Source organism: Trichechus manatus, unplaced genomic scaffold (assembly GCF_000243295.1).
Source record: "Trichechus manatus latirostris isolate Lorelei unplaced genomic scaffold, TriManLat1.0 scaffold00037, whole genome shotgun sequence".
NCBI lineage: Eukaryota > Metazoa > Chordata > Mammalia > Sirenia > Trichechidae > Trichechus > Trichechus manatus.
This window is the reverse complement of record NW_004443973.1, coordinates 8,043,574-8,057,017: the sequence shown is the minus strand read 5'-3', so window position 1 is coordinate 8,057,017 and position 13,444 is coordinate 8,043,574. Positions and strand designations below refer to the sequence as shown.

At 34.1% G+C, this 13,444-nt stretch overlaps 1 protein-coding gene across 2 annotated transcripts in view; it reads left to right on the top strand.

Moving 5' to 3' along the window:
• The window catches only part of MTX2 (metaxin 2), a 72,449-nt gene extending 62,369 nt beyond the window's left edge, over positions 1-10,080 (top strand). The window contains exons 7-8 of one of the 2 annotated variants that reach the window (XM_023730546.1): positions 867-943; positions 9,129-10,080. In XM_023730546.1, coding sequence (XP_023586314.1) covers positions 867-943; positions 9,129-9,306 — 255 coding nt within the window. In that variant the 3' untranslated portion in view covers positions 9,307-10,080. The remainder of the gene's footprint in view (positions 1-866; positions 944-9,128) is intronic. The other variant, XM_004375479.1, reaches the window with a different exon arrangement.
• The last annotated feature ends 3,364 nt before the right edge of the window (positions 10,081-13,444 follow it).

Sequence of the window (13,444 nt, the reverse complement as noted above, 5' to 3'; positions counted from 1 at the left end):
TATACATTGTGGGCATCTTTTATGTCAATAAATATAGATCTGCAGCATCAGGGCTTAAAAAAACACACTCAGAGCTTAGTATATGTATTTTTCTTTGGTCCTAAATTCACTGAAGTAGCAAAATGTAAAAAATGTTTATCTTATCAAGGTCATGAGTTTGAGCATCACTAACTAATTAATCTCTCTTTTTCCCAAATCCTAGCCAGCCATCTCACTGATGTGCGCCATTGGCCACAAGGTGGATTGAGTAAATGAATAGGGATGGAGTAAATAAAATCCATCACTACTAGTGGGAAAACAAGTCAAATGCTTTTATTCATGGGGGGTCAGCAGTGTCATCCCTATGAAGCAGATTATTTTATATGTGCAAAGTCATTTGAATATATGGATTAAGGAAAACATTTCTGCAGGGAGTGAAGTTTTGAGAGAAAAACTTTCTCAGTGATAATCCTTATATTGTAACTTAAACTTGCATTTAAAGGAAATTCGCTCTTAATTTTTCTTCCTGTTTCTCATATAAAAAGTATTACTATGCTATATACATAGTCTATAGTCTGATTAAATATATTATAAAAAAAAAAACCTAACCCAAATCCGTTGCTCTTGAGTTGATTCCAGCTCATAGTGACCCTGTAGGACAGAGTAGAACTGCCCTATAGGGTTTCCAAGGAGCGGCTTGGTGGATTCGAACTGCCAACCTTTTGGTTAGCAGCTGAGCTCTTAACCACTGTGCCACTAGGGCTCTGTATATTATAAAAGGTTAATTTATGTTTTTGTTATAAAATGTGATGTAAATTAAGTTTTAGACACCTTTTATTGTTTTGGTCATAAACATATTTTTCTTTGGGGTCTGTTGCCTATGTTAGGTCTTAGAAGATGTAGACCAGTGCTGTCAAGCTCTTTCTCAAAGACTGGGAACACAACCATATTTCTTCAATAAGCAGTAAGAAATTTTATTTTTTATATATTTTTAGGTTTAAAATTTCTTTCATAATAGAGAATTGTTTTTTCTTTTCCTCAAGAAGAGACCATTGATAAACAGCCGAATTATCATGTTTTAATATTATTTTTCATATAGCCTAATAAATTAGATAAATAATATATAAAACTGAGTTATGATGTTTCAAGGAATATTTATTATTTTTGAAAAGATTTAGTTTTTTAAAATTTATGTTTGCACTCATCAAACATTTATTGGCACTTCTTGTGTGTCTGCCATAGTGCTAGGCTCTGGGAGACCAAGATTTCTCAATTGCAGTCCTCGCCTAGGAATTTCTCTTAAGAGCAGATATGTATACCAGTCATTATTGCATAATATGGTAAAGTTCTAATAAAGGTAATTCGAGGTACTATGTAACAGAACTATGAAATCGTAACAAGATTCTAAACTTGTAACTATTAAAACGTGAAGATGCTACTAGTGTAACCATAGGTGTCTATGTAGGGTGATACCTAGGGGACTAGAAAAGTGAATAAAACTAAACAAAGAATATTGTTGGGTGGACATGCACTGTTATGAACTTGTTTATCTCTTAAAGATTAATGAAAATATTTGTAAAGCAGAGAAATGAATATAAAGGATATAGGTTAAATATATGTGTATATATATGTAAACTGAGGAATTCATGTTTCATTAATATAGAATATTTTTACAACCTGAAAAGAATCTCTAATGTAGGTAAAAATGAATTTTCCTCTTCTACAAACATTTTTTACAATTTTAATATATCAGAATCAGCTATCCTGTGATCCACTTTAAGATGAGCTTAAATTAGCATTTTAATCTCAATGGCTTACTTAGAAATTCTAACCTTTTCTTGGCTTTTTAGTAAAAATTTCTGGTTTTTTAGATTGCAAATAATTTTTTAAAAGGTTTATTAGTAATTATTTTATCTTCAAAAGTATTCGTATTCTATAGCCATATGAAATATCTTTCAGTAGAGATTTGATAATTTGTATGATAATTTGATTTGCTAAAAATGACCACGATGATAGCTTGGAAATATTTAAATTATATTACTCTATAGCATAAGTAATGTATATTATATATACCTGATATTAAATGAAAAACTGAGGTCCACTGATTTCTGAAGCAGAAAGGTCACAAAAGTTCAAACCATGAAATCCTGGTAGGTAAAGCCTCTACAGCTGTGTTGCTGGTGATGTTTGCTATGCAGTTTTTTTCTACTTGTTTAGTCCCTAACACAAAAGAAATGTATCCAAATGTTAGTATTATGTAGTTCTTTTTCTTTCTGATATGGGAATTCCTTGGAGTTGAAAAGCTCAGAAGGGGTGTGTTTTATTGTTTGAAGTGAATCATTCTGTTTTAAGAGTTGGTTTTGTTATGCACGCTGTCTTCAGGGAAGCCCAGGAGAATAGATCTAACTTACTTTTCTCCTCATTTAAACCCAGTGGCAAAGAGTTAGTAACCAGGGATCATTTGGCCTCCAATTCAGTGGAGCGATCAAGATAACTTTTTTCTTCGTAAGAGAATAATTATATTTAAACTTATAATGAAAAATTCAGAGTTTAGAACATGTACAAAACCAAAGGCTTACTTTTGAGGAACTGCTTATATAATATTAAGGTGTAGGTTTTGAAATAATTTTACTTTATCTGAAGCTTAAACAGATAAACATTTTCCCCTAACAAGTAATTATGGTTGAAGAATGGAATAGACTTAATCTTCAATTTTAATTTTATCCAATTACTTACTTAATATTAGAATACAAGTAAACTACATTTAAGAAAAAGTAACCTGTATTTTCACTTTGTCGTGGCAAAATTTTTTTCTCATTCTTTTATTTATAAACCAAACCCACTGTCATCAAGTGGTGTCGTGGCAAAATTTTTTTCTCATTCTTTTATTTATAAACCAAACCCACTGTCATCAAGTGGATTCTGACCCAGAGTGGCCCTGTAGACAGGGTAGAACTTCCCTATAGGGCTTCCAAGGCTGTAAATCTTTATGGAAGCAGACTGCCACATCTTTCTTCTGTGGAGCAGCTAGTGGGTTCGCAGCTGAGCGCCTTAACCACTGCACCACCAGGGATCCCTCCTTTATGTATAGCAGGTGTCATTACGTTGTGAGACACTATAGCTTAGTGCATAGAGCACTTGCTTAAGTCAAGATATATGATATTGGACTGTCAAGTCAGGGCCCTGAATTCTAGCCTTAGCTCTAACTGATACTGAACTTGGGCAGATTATTTTATTTTCCTGTGTATCCCCCATGCCCTGCTCCCCTCAATAAAATTAGAATCAGCTTTTCTCACAGCTTACCTACTGGGGATGTTGAGAGGATTCATGCAAGAAACCAAATGGCTTTAATCGATGAGAGAAAGGAAAAGGGTAGCTAAGGGAAACCTTGGAGCAACAATAGTAATTGAGACAAGCGAACCAAGAAGGTAAATTGTGAGGAGGAAAAAGGTAAGTGAATTGGAAAAAAAAAATCAGAAATAATACAAGATAGATAGTAACATTAGTGACGTTTTTAACCTTCATAATATATAATATTGAATATTTAAATTTTAAGACATAATTTTGAAACAAAATCTGTACTATCAGTTGCACCTGTGCTATCTTGCTTATGTGATATCTGTTAAGACATCTACACAAAGACTACTAGGGCATTTATTCCCACTCAGGTGGTGAATGTGGACTTGGAATGATAAAACTAAAATTTTTCTTAAAGTGATCTTTTTATGTTATCATTTTAATAAAGGAGAATAAAGAATATAAAATTTTTTTTTTTCCTAAATGTAATAAGGATAGAAAGAGTTGTATTATTTTAAAGCATTTATGAGCTCTTTGGAGATTGGATGCTTTCCAAACAAACTTGTTATCTAGAAGAAGCTCAGTAAATGTTGGTTAAACTAGATTAAATTGAATGAGAAATTGGAGAAAGAGTTAGACTTGAAAAAGAAAAAAATACTGTTCATAACCATTAAGTAAAGGGCAAAATTTGAAGATATATGCTTGTATGCTAATAGGAGAGCATATTGAGGAAATGGTGCAAAAAATAAAATCTGGGATCTTAAGATGGAAAATTTCAAGGAGGAATAGGATTTTATTAAAGTCTGTTCAGTTAAGAAACCAACAGTTAAGAAAAACAAGAGAAAATCACTCAAAAATATTCTAAGGCAAAATACAGAAAAAAAGTTGATGGTAAGGAGCTTGGTTTACAGACTTGAATGACAGTCCTAAAGGATAGTGATTGATATATAAGGGAAAGGACATGTAGATTAGATATAATAGTGAAGAGATGATAAGTTAATAGTGTATTGGCAAAGAAAAATTAGGGAACAGCCAGACAAAATTAATGTTTTTTATACTAGACTGATAGTATGAAAGGTATCAGAAAGGAAGAAAGATGAAATCATACTGAATAAAGAAAGCAAAAACGATGAGTGCCAAAAAATTTAAAATGAGAAAGGTTGGGAAAACACATTTTGCACTACAGTTTTTATTTTGATATTCAAATGAAAAAACAGTAGATAACCAACAGAAATGTGGAAAGAATAATAATACAAGATGAGATCTCGACAAATTTCTTAGGGCTTTAAAAATATATTTATATGTCACCCTGGGATATTTTTCTAATAAAAAGTTTATAAAGATAAATGAGACAATATATATGAAAGATCTTAGAGTTCTTGGGAGAATTGCTATATATATCCAAATTATAATTCACAAAGTAGTAAGCAGAAGAGTGGAAAGTTATGTTTTCATATGGTGTAAGAAAGCTAATTAAAACCAGTGGTATTTGTAGATCTTGGCTTGATTAAACAATTCAGTAGAAATACTGCGTAAAGTGTGTGTTTTTGTTGCTGTTGAAGTGTTTCTTATGTGAGTTTTTCCAAGTTTGTTGCTTGTCCTTTTTAATTTCAAGTCAGGTTTAATTTGGTATAATTTACATATAGTAAATTGACACTTTTTGTTGTATGGTTCTAATGAATTTTAACAAAGATATATAGTCATGTAACCGCTATCACAAAGTCTGTTTTTTAAAATGAAAGAATTATGGGAATTACTAATTTATATATGTCAGAATCAATTAAAATATAAGCAGTTGCTGAACTTTGTAAGGATTATGTGAAAAAAATATTGGTTAAAAGTTATGTGTATGAATGTCACTGAATTGTACACTTAAAAAAGGTTAAAATGGCAAATGTTTTGTTAAATATATTTTACCACAATAAAAAAGGGAATAAATACCCAAAACTCAAAAGTGATGTATATTTATGTATTTATATTTGTGTGTGTGTATATATATGTGTGTGTGTATTGTTTAATTTAGTACATTGTATTTTATTTCCTGTTAGATGTTCTAAAGTAGCTTGCCACAAAGTTGCTAGCTTTATTTAACATCAGATTAATTTTTGTATGCTCATGCCTGTATATAATCCAGCACCTTTGGAGTTATGTGAATGCATATCTGTAGGAAATAACATTTTGATCATTTCAGGGGTACTTTTAAACCACTCTAATTTGAACATATATTCATCCGTGAAATCAGTCAAAGCCTATACTTAGCAATAAAGGATGTCTGTCTACATTATATCAGGGAATATGGCTACCTTTTTTTAGGATCTAGTACAAAAAGCAAAGGATAGTTGGCCTTAAACAAAGATGAGGAAAATAAATTGTAATTTGATGAGGTAAGATATACCTCTTAAGAAATATGTTTAGGGATATGAAAGAGGTACTGTTTGTATTACTTCTCACAAAGTGCTTCATCTCTGTATTTACCCGCCTTTTACATCCTTGATTCTTTGCAGGGATCAGTTTGTTAATGATGATTCATCTGTGATGATAAGATCATGGTGCTCTTTAGTCCAAGGACATTTATGATCTTTTGAACTATGTAATTGGCTACCCTCTTAAACATGGCCATAGACTGTACACTTGAGTTTGATGAATACTTCATGAATCTGTCAGAAGGAGGAAGGCTTTGAAAGAACGTGCATTACTGCTTTTGAAAAAATAAAATACCGTGCACACCTTTAGTCATTCTTTTCTGTCTCACTCATTTATCTAGCAAATGCCCATTGAGTTCCTTAGCTGTTTGCTAACAACTGGGGATATGAAAATAAGTACAGTGTTTGTCCTCAAAGAACTTGAAGTGTAGTGGGGGAAATAGCTAAGTAAATAGTTACAATATGGTATGAGAAGTGTCACCTTTTTATTGATTTATTCAACACATATTTACTGAGAACTTACTTTGTGCTGGGCATTATTCTAGGTATTGGGGACACAGCAGGAAACAAGTAAATAAAATCTTTTATAGAATTTACATTCTGTTAGAGGGAGACAGATAATAAATATGATAATGTTAAGTGCCACGTGGATAATTAAAATAAGATCATGTGATAATAAGTGACTGTGTGGCCACTTTAGTTTGGGTCATCAGGGGAGGCTTCTTTAGGATGTGACATTTAAGCCTTAATCTGAAAAACAAGAAGTAGCTGAGATATGAAGTTCGGGGGAAGAGTGTTTTAGGCATCAGGAATAGTTGTTGTCAAAACCCAGAGATTGGCTTGAGCTTGTTATGTTCAAATGAAAGAAACAAGGTCAGTTTGGTTGTGTGTTGGGAGGAAGGATAGGGGAAGAATGATAGATGATTAGGTTGAAGAGGTAGGCAGGGGCCAGATCATCTAGTCTTTGTATGGTAAGAAGTTTGACATTTTAGTCTAAGTGGAATGGAAATCCATTAGAATATTTTAAATGTGGAGTAGTATGATGTGGTGATGTTAAAAAAAAAATTACTGTGGATACATAGAAGCAGAGAGACATTAGGAGGCTATTGCAGTGGTCCAGATAAGGGGTAATTGGGGCTTAGACTAGGAGATAATAATGGAGAGTGAGTAAAATGGTGGCATTCAAGGTATGTTTTGGAGGTAATGTCTCAGTGGATTTGCTGATATGGATATAGAAAGGTAAGAGAGAGGATTCAAGGTCAACTCCTGGATATGTGGTTTGAACAGCTGGGTGGATAGTGGTGCCTTTTATTTTGGTAAGATAGGAGACAGGCAGGTTTGAGATGCATTCAGCTTTCAAGAGAAGATGTCCTGTAGACATTTGAATGTATTAGTCTGGAGCTCAAGGGAGAGACTGGGACTAGAGATAAGTATTTGGGAACTAGTGGCATGAAGATGATATTTAAAGCCTTGCAACTGCATGAGGTCATTCATTAATAGTTTTTAAGGACACATACCTAGTAATTGGCAAAGTTAGGACTCAGACTTCAATTTGACTGATGCCAAAATCTGTTCTCTTTTCATCAAACCACATTACCCCAACATATTTTCATATTTAGGTAGACTAAATATTTTCTCAAAAACTCTCATTATAGGACTGAGAGCAATAATTAGTTCATACTTAGGATGTTATTTTCTTCTTTTAGTAATGTTGTACTAGTAATTATTTTATTATAATGTAGATTGGTAATGGAGCCCTGGTGGTGCAGTGGTTAAGAACTTGGCTGTTAACCAAAAGGTTGGTAATTCGAATCCACCAGCCTGTAAAAAACGATATGGGGGTGACGTCTGACCTCCTCTGACTTCACAAGGGGGAAGGAGAATCAAGATCAATAGCTGAAGGCTGATTCCTAGGTTAGACATGCCTCCTCTCTCCACCATCTTTACCAAGTCTGACACCAACCATCCCTCCCAGGGCACTCTCTACTTCTCTGCTGGGTTTGATAATTCATTGCAATGGCCACACAGAACTCACAATCCTCATGATTATGGAGTTTATTAGGAAAGTAGCAGGTTGTAATTCAGGCTCAGAAACACTCAAGGATACAGTTCTTCCATCAGGGCAGCTTCTTCCCAGCCGTGCTCACAGGCATGCCTCTCCCTGGCCCTAGCCCTCTGTCCAAAGGTACTCAGCTTTGTCTCTCTGTGGGCCAGGAAGCCCACCGCACCATTTCCTGCTGCCAGGTCTCTGCTGCCGGATCTCTCCTGACACTGCTCACTGTCTTCAAGGTTACAGCTTGCTCTCTCTCTCGTTCTCCCGCTTCCAGGAGATTCTCAGTGCAAAGGATCCCAGGTCCAAAGGATGCGCTCTCCGCTCCTGGTTGTTCTTAGTTGGTGGTGGTGGGTTCCTCTCTTCCCAACCTCAGGGGTGGCTCATTTCAAACCCAGCAAAATGGCAAAACTGACCAGTCCCTTTGGTGGGCCATAATTATCATATGTGCACAGTCCTGCCCAATCACCTGGGTGGGAGTTACAAGACCATGGCGACAAAGGTCACACAAAAGCAATCCATTACATCACAAGCCACTCCTTGAAAACCCTATGGGGCAGTTCTGCTCTGTCCTATAGGGTTGCTATGAGTCGGAATCAACTTGATGGCAACAGGTTGTTTTGTTTTGTTTTTGTTTTTTTTTAAGATTGGTAATGCTCCATTTATAGACCATTAGTAGTGAGGAAGATAAGTTTCATTTTTTGTTAGTAATATATAATTAAGGGGGAAAAAAATCTAAAAAATTTTTTGTTGAGGCCATCTCTGTTTTTTCAGAAAGCTAAGTTACTTTAGAAGTGGTAAAATTAAAATTAACTTACATTGTTGGGTAATCAGGTCATCTATTTGTTACCCTAGCACCACAGGGAAATCCTTGGTGCCTTGATAGAACCTTGTGCATCTGTTAAAGCACTTACTAAATCGTGTTGTGGTAATTTATGTTTTTGTGTCCACGTCTTAGAGTATCTTTCTTGAAAGTTTTTCTGTCTCTAGCATCTAGCATAGTTCCTGGCCCATTGGAGACCTGCTGTATTTATTCAGTGAGTGAATTAATAAATAAAATGAATGTTATCCATTGTACCTGTATTACTTTAACATATTTAATTGGTAATCATACAACAAAAATTTTGTTTTGAGTCATCTTAGAATAATACAACTATTTCAAAAAGCAAATCATAAAACTAGCAAATCATACTTTAAAAGATCTTTTTTCATATCTTATAATAGGAACTCTAAAATTGTATTGAGTTGGGGTAGGACTTTTTTCTTCTGTGACTTTTTTCTTTTAAATTAATGGATAAAATATTTTTTGGATATACTATATTTTCTACCATAAAAGTTAAATGCCATTCTTGATACTCTCATTTCTCTTTTTATTTTAGGCCTACTGAACTAGATGCATTGGTATTTGGGCATTTGTACACCATTCTTACCACGCAATTGACTAATGATGAACTTTCTGAGAAGGTGAAAAACTATAGCAATCTTCTTGCTTTCTGTAGAAGAATTGAACATCATTATTTTGAAGATCATGGTAGCTCATCTGTCAGGTTGTCTTAGAGTTACTTGTTAATTTAGTTATTATTAAAAAAAAATCTAACTTTTAAAATATATCTTACTTGAATGTTATAATAGATAATGGTATCAGAGTTCTAAAACCAAAAACACTGCTTTGGAAACCTCAAAACAAATTATATAATGTATCCTTTACATGTGCTTTCTACTGGTCTTTCTGTACACATTAAAGTAATTCTGAATTATTCCATTTGATATATTGTACTCTGTCTTGAAATTTTTTTCCTTGAAACATGTATGCATATAAAAAAAGTTTAAGTAACTGTATGGATGTTATATTTACTTTCTTTTGAAAATCACTCACTGAGCTTTACACATGTGGAATAAAGTGTTTTTTCAAAAGCGAATGACTTGTGTTATATATTCCAAGATTATTTTGCTAGATACATAATCTTGGGAAAAATATTCTTAACAAGTATGCGCTTAGAAAATGTGAATGTTTACATGGCTGTTAATTCCTGTAACAGATTAACATTTGAAAGCATTCTTCATATAGAAATGTAATTGGCTTAAAACATTTCATCAGAGCAGCTATAATTTACATTTAATAAAGGGATAGATTCAGAGATCTTTTTTTTTGACACAAGTTATTTTAATAATGCCATTTTATTTCTTTTGCAGGATAGGGAGGATAGTTTTCAAAGAAATACCAATGGGAATTTCTGTATATAAGCACTGATGATTATATTTTGTATTCTTCTCAGATTTTCTAATGTTTTCTTATAAAACCAAGGATGCTAAAGTCAGATGTAAAAATCATTTCTTGAAAATATCTAGAATAATAATACTTTTATATACCGAACATTAAAAAAAAAATGTTTTTATTGTGCATTAGGTGAAAGTTTACAGAGTAAATTAGTTTCCCATTGGATAGTTTGTATATAAAGCGTTTCATAACAATGGCTTCATTCCTGACAATGCGTTAGCATTCTCCCCATTTCCGTCCTAGGGTTCCCGTTTCCTTTCGTCCTGATTTTCTGTCTCTTCCTGCCTTCTCATCTTTGCTTTTGGGCAAATGTTGCCCTTTTGATCTCAAATAATTGGTCGTTCTAAGGAGCGTGTTCCTCTCAGGTGCTATTGTTTATTTTATGGGCCTGTCTATGGTTTGGCTGAAAGGTGGTCTCTGGGAATGGCTTCAGTTCCAATTCAGAAAGGTGTCTTAGAGCCATAGTCTCAAGGGTTCTTCTAGTCTCTGTCAGACCAGTAAGTCTGGTCTTTTTTTGTGAATTTGATTTTTTGTTCTACAGTTTTTCCTCTTGCTCTGCCCGGGACCCTCTATTGTGATCCCAATCAGAGCAGTCAGTGGGTAGCCATCTAGCTCTTCTGGTCTTGGGGTTGTGTAGGCTGTGGTCATGTGATCCATTAGTCTTTTGGACTAATTGCTCCCTTGAGTCTTTGGTTTTCTTCACCCTTCTTTGCTCCAGATGGTAAGACACCAATAGATGTATTTTTCTAAACATTTTAAACTAATTTAATTGTTATGAGAACACCATGAAGGTTATTATCCCCAGTTTACAAATGAGGGAATGGAGGCACAGAAATGATAACTTGCCCAAGGTCATAGAGTTAGTTAAGTGGTAGAGTTAGAATTCAAACCCAGGCAATCTGGTGTCACTTAGCTTTTAACTACTCACTGTGCTTTCTTTTAAAAAGGATTATGTATTTTTACTGTATAAAGGATATATTAGGTTCTTTTAGTCTATATCCCACGTAAATTTTGGGTACTGTCTTCAGAGTGTAGTGCTATTATAGCTTTTTTGAACTAATTTTGTACCATGTGTTGTTGTTATTAAAATCCCCAGTTATCTCTATTTTTGTATTTTTTTTATGACAGGTTTATTTGTATATTTTTGTACATTTGTATATAATTCTTCTATTTTAATATTACCATCACATTCATTTAGTTGTATAAGCACCGTTTGTACCTCAGTATATAATATCTAGACTTTTTTCTTTGAATTTTTGGATATAAAGATACTATATCAGCATGGGCTGTAATATTTTAATATTAATCATTACAACTGGCTTACCCTAATATGAGGAACATGATGAGACAGTGGTAGTTTATCCCAAGTTGAGATATTTACTCTTACTTAATACTTGCTAGACTTACTATCTATGGATTGGAGCCCTGGTAGCACAGTGGTTAAGAGTTCACGCTGCCAACGAAAAGATTGTCAGTTCAAACGCACCAGCTGCTCCTTGGAAACCCCATGGGGTAGTTCTACTCTGTTCTGTAGGGTCACTATGAGTCAGAATCAACTCGACAGCAATGGGTTTGGTTTGGTTTGGGTTTTATCTATGGATTGGAGTCCCTGGGTGGTGCAAACAGTTAAGTGCTCTACTACTAGCCGACAGGTTGGCAGTTTGAACCCACCGAGAGATGCCTTGGGAGACAGGCCTGGCACTCTACTTCCAAAAGGTCACAGCCTTGAAAACCCTGTGGAGCAGTTCTACTTTCCCCACATGGGGTCACCATGAGTCAGAATCGACAACAACTACCATATTTTTACACAAAAAACATGCGCTTTCTACATTTGTTTGTCAACCATGCCCTCTCCCCATGAGGTATTTTCAGAAGCACTGCTATACCAATTTTTTTTTTTTACATATTGCTGTAAAAAAAGACAGCATGGCATACTTATGAAAATACCTCATGCAGGGGGAGGTGGGAAAGAGGGCAAGGTTGGCAAACATGGAGAAAGTGCATTATTTGTGTAAAAATACAGCAACAAAAATATCTATGGATTACTCTTAAGAGGTCTTGTTTCTCTCCAGTGTTGAGACGAATTACCATCAAAACAGAATGCATTAGAAAATGGAAATCTTGTCATCCCATTATGGTGATTCAATTTCCTGCCTTTACCTTTTAAATTTGGGTTCATAAAGCCCAGTCACAGTAGCTAAAAATTATCACTGAAAAGTTAGCTATGTTTGTTCCCATTTACTCAGTTTGCTGACGAAAGAGCTAAATGTTGCTTTGCTGCCAAATACTTGTATATATTCTCCTTCTTAGTCAACTATTTTGTGGTGTGTCTCGGCCATTTATATCCACATACACATGAAAATCTAAATTTTATTGTGCCTTAAATAAAAGTGTGATTGTATCTGGACTGATGTAAATATTTTCCTAATCTATTTTCGATTTCCTAAGAATGTATTTTAATTCTTTATAGCTTTAGTATTTATTGTCATGGGATCAGATTGCTATCTGTAATTTTTTTTTTTTTTTACATTTTCAACAAATTAGATAATCTAATTTGTGATAAGACTATGAAAATCTCTTTAGCTTACTTAAGGGTGTCTTACTTGAATGCTTTTGAAACTCAGCATGGTTGCCATCCAGAGTGTGATTTCATGTTCATTATGTAATTGAAAACTAATGGTTACAGTCGTTAACAAAGTTAGAAATACTGTATCCAGTTTTGGTTATCCTACTAAACATCTGTATAACTTGGGATAATTTAGTAAATCTTCCTGGGACTCTATTTTCATCTCCATGAAGCATGAGTAACATTTCCTATGTAATTACTATACCCTGCGATTTTGTGAGGAATGATGTTTGAAACAAGCTAAGTTTCCTTTGGGATAAATAAAACTTCCTAAAAGATATTAGTATAAGCATATCTGAGTCTTTATCGTGCAGTCAGGATCCTAGGTGCCAGAGTTAGAAATCAAATTATGACTGTATTGTATAGACCAGGGTTTGGCAAACTTTTCTGAAAAGGGCAGATAGTAAATATTTGAGGCTTTGTGAGCCATATAATTTTTGTCATTGACTAATCCACTCTGCTGTTGTAGCATGAAAGCAGCCATAGACAATATGTAAACCAATGGGCATAGCTGTGTTCCAATACAATTTTATTTACTAAAAGATGCAGTGGACTGGATTTGGCTTGTGGGCCATATTGTGGCCCACAAGTGTAGACTTAAAAAAAAAAACAACTTGGTCCCAATAAAGTAAACTGATAATAAATTCTCTTTTTCTAATTTTTAGGTTGTTTTTGTTTTCATTTTTAAATTAAGGTATAATATACATACAGTAAAATTTACCCTTTTTTGGGTATAGTTCTCTAAGTTTTGAAAGATATTTACAATCATGTTAACTACTACCACAGTCAGT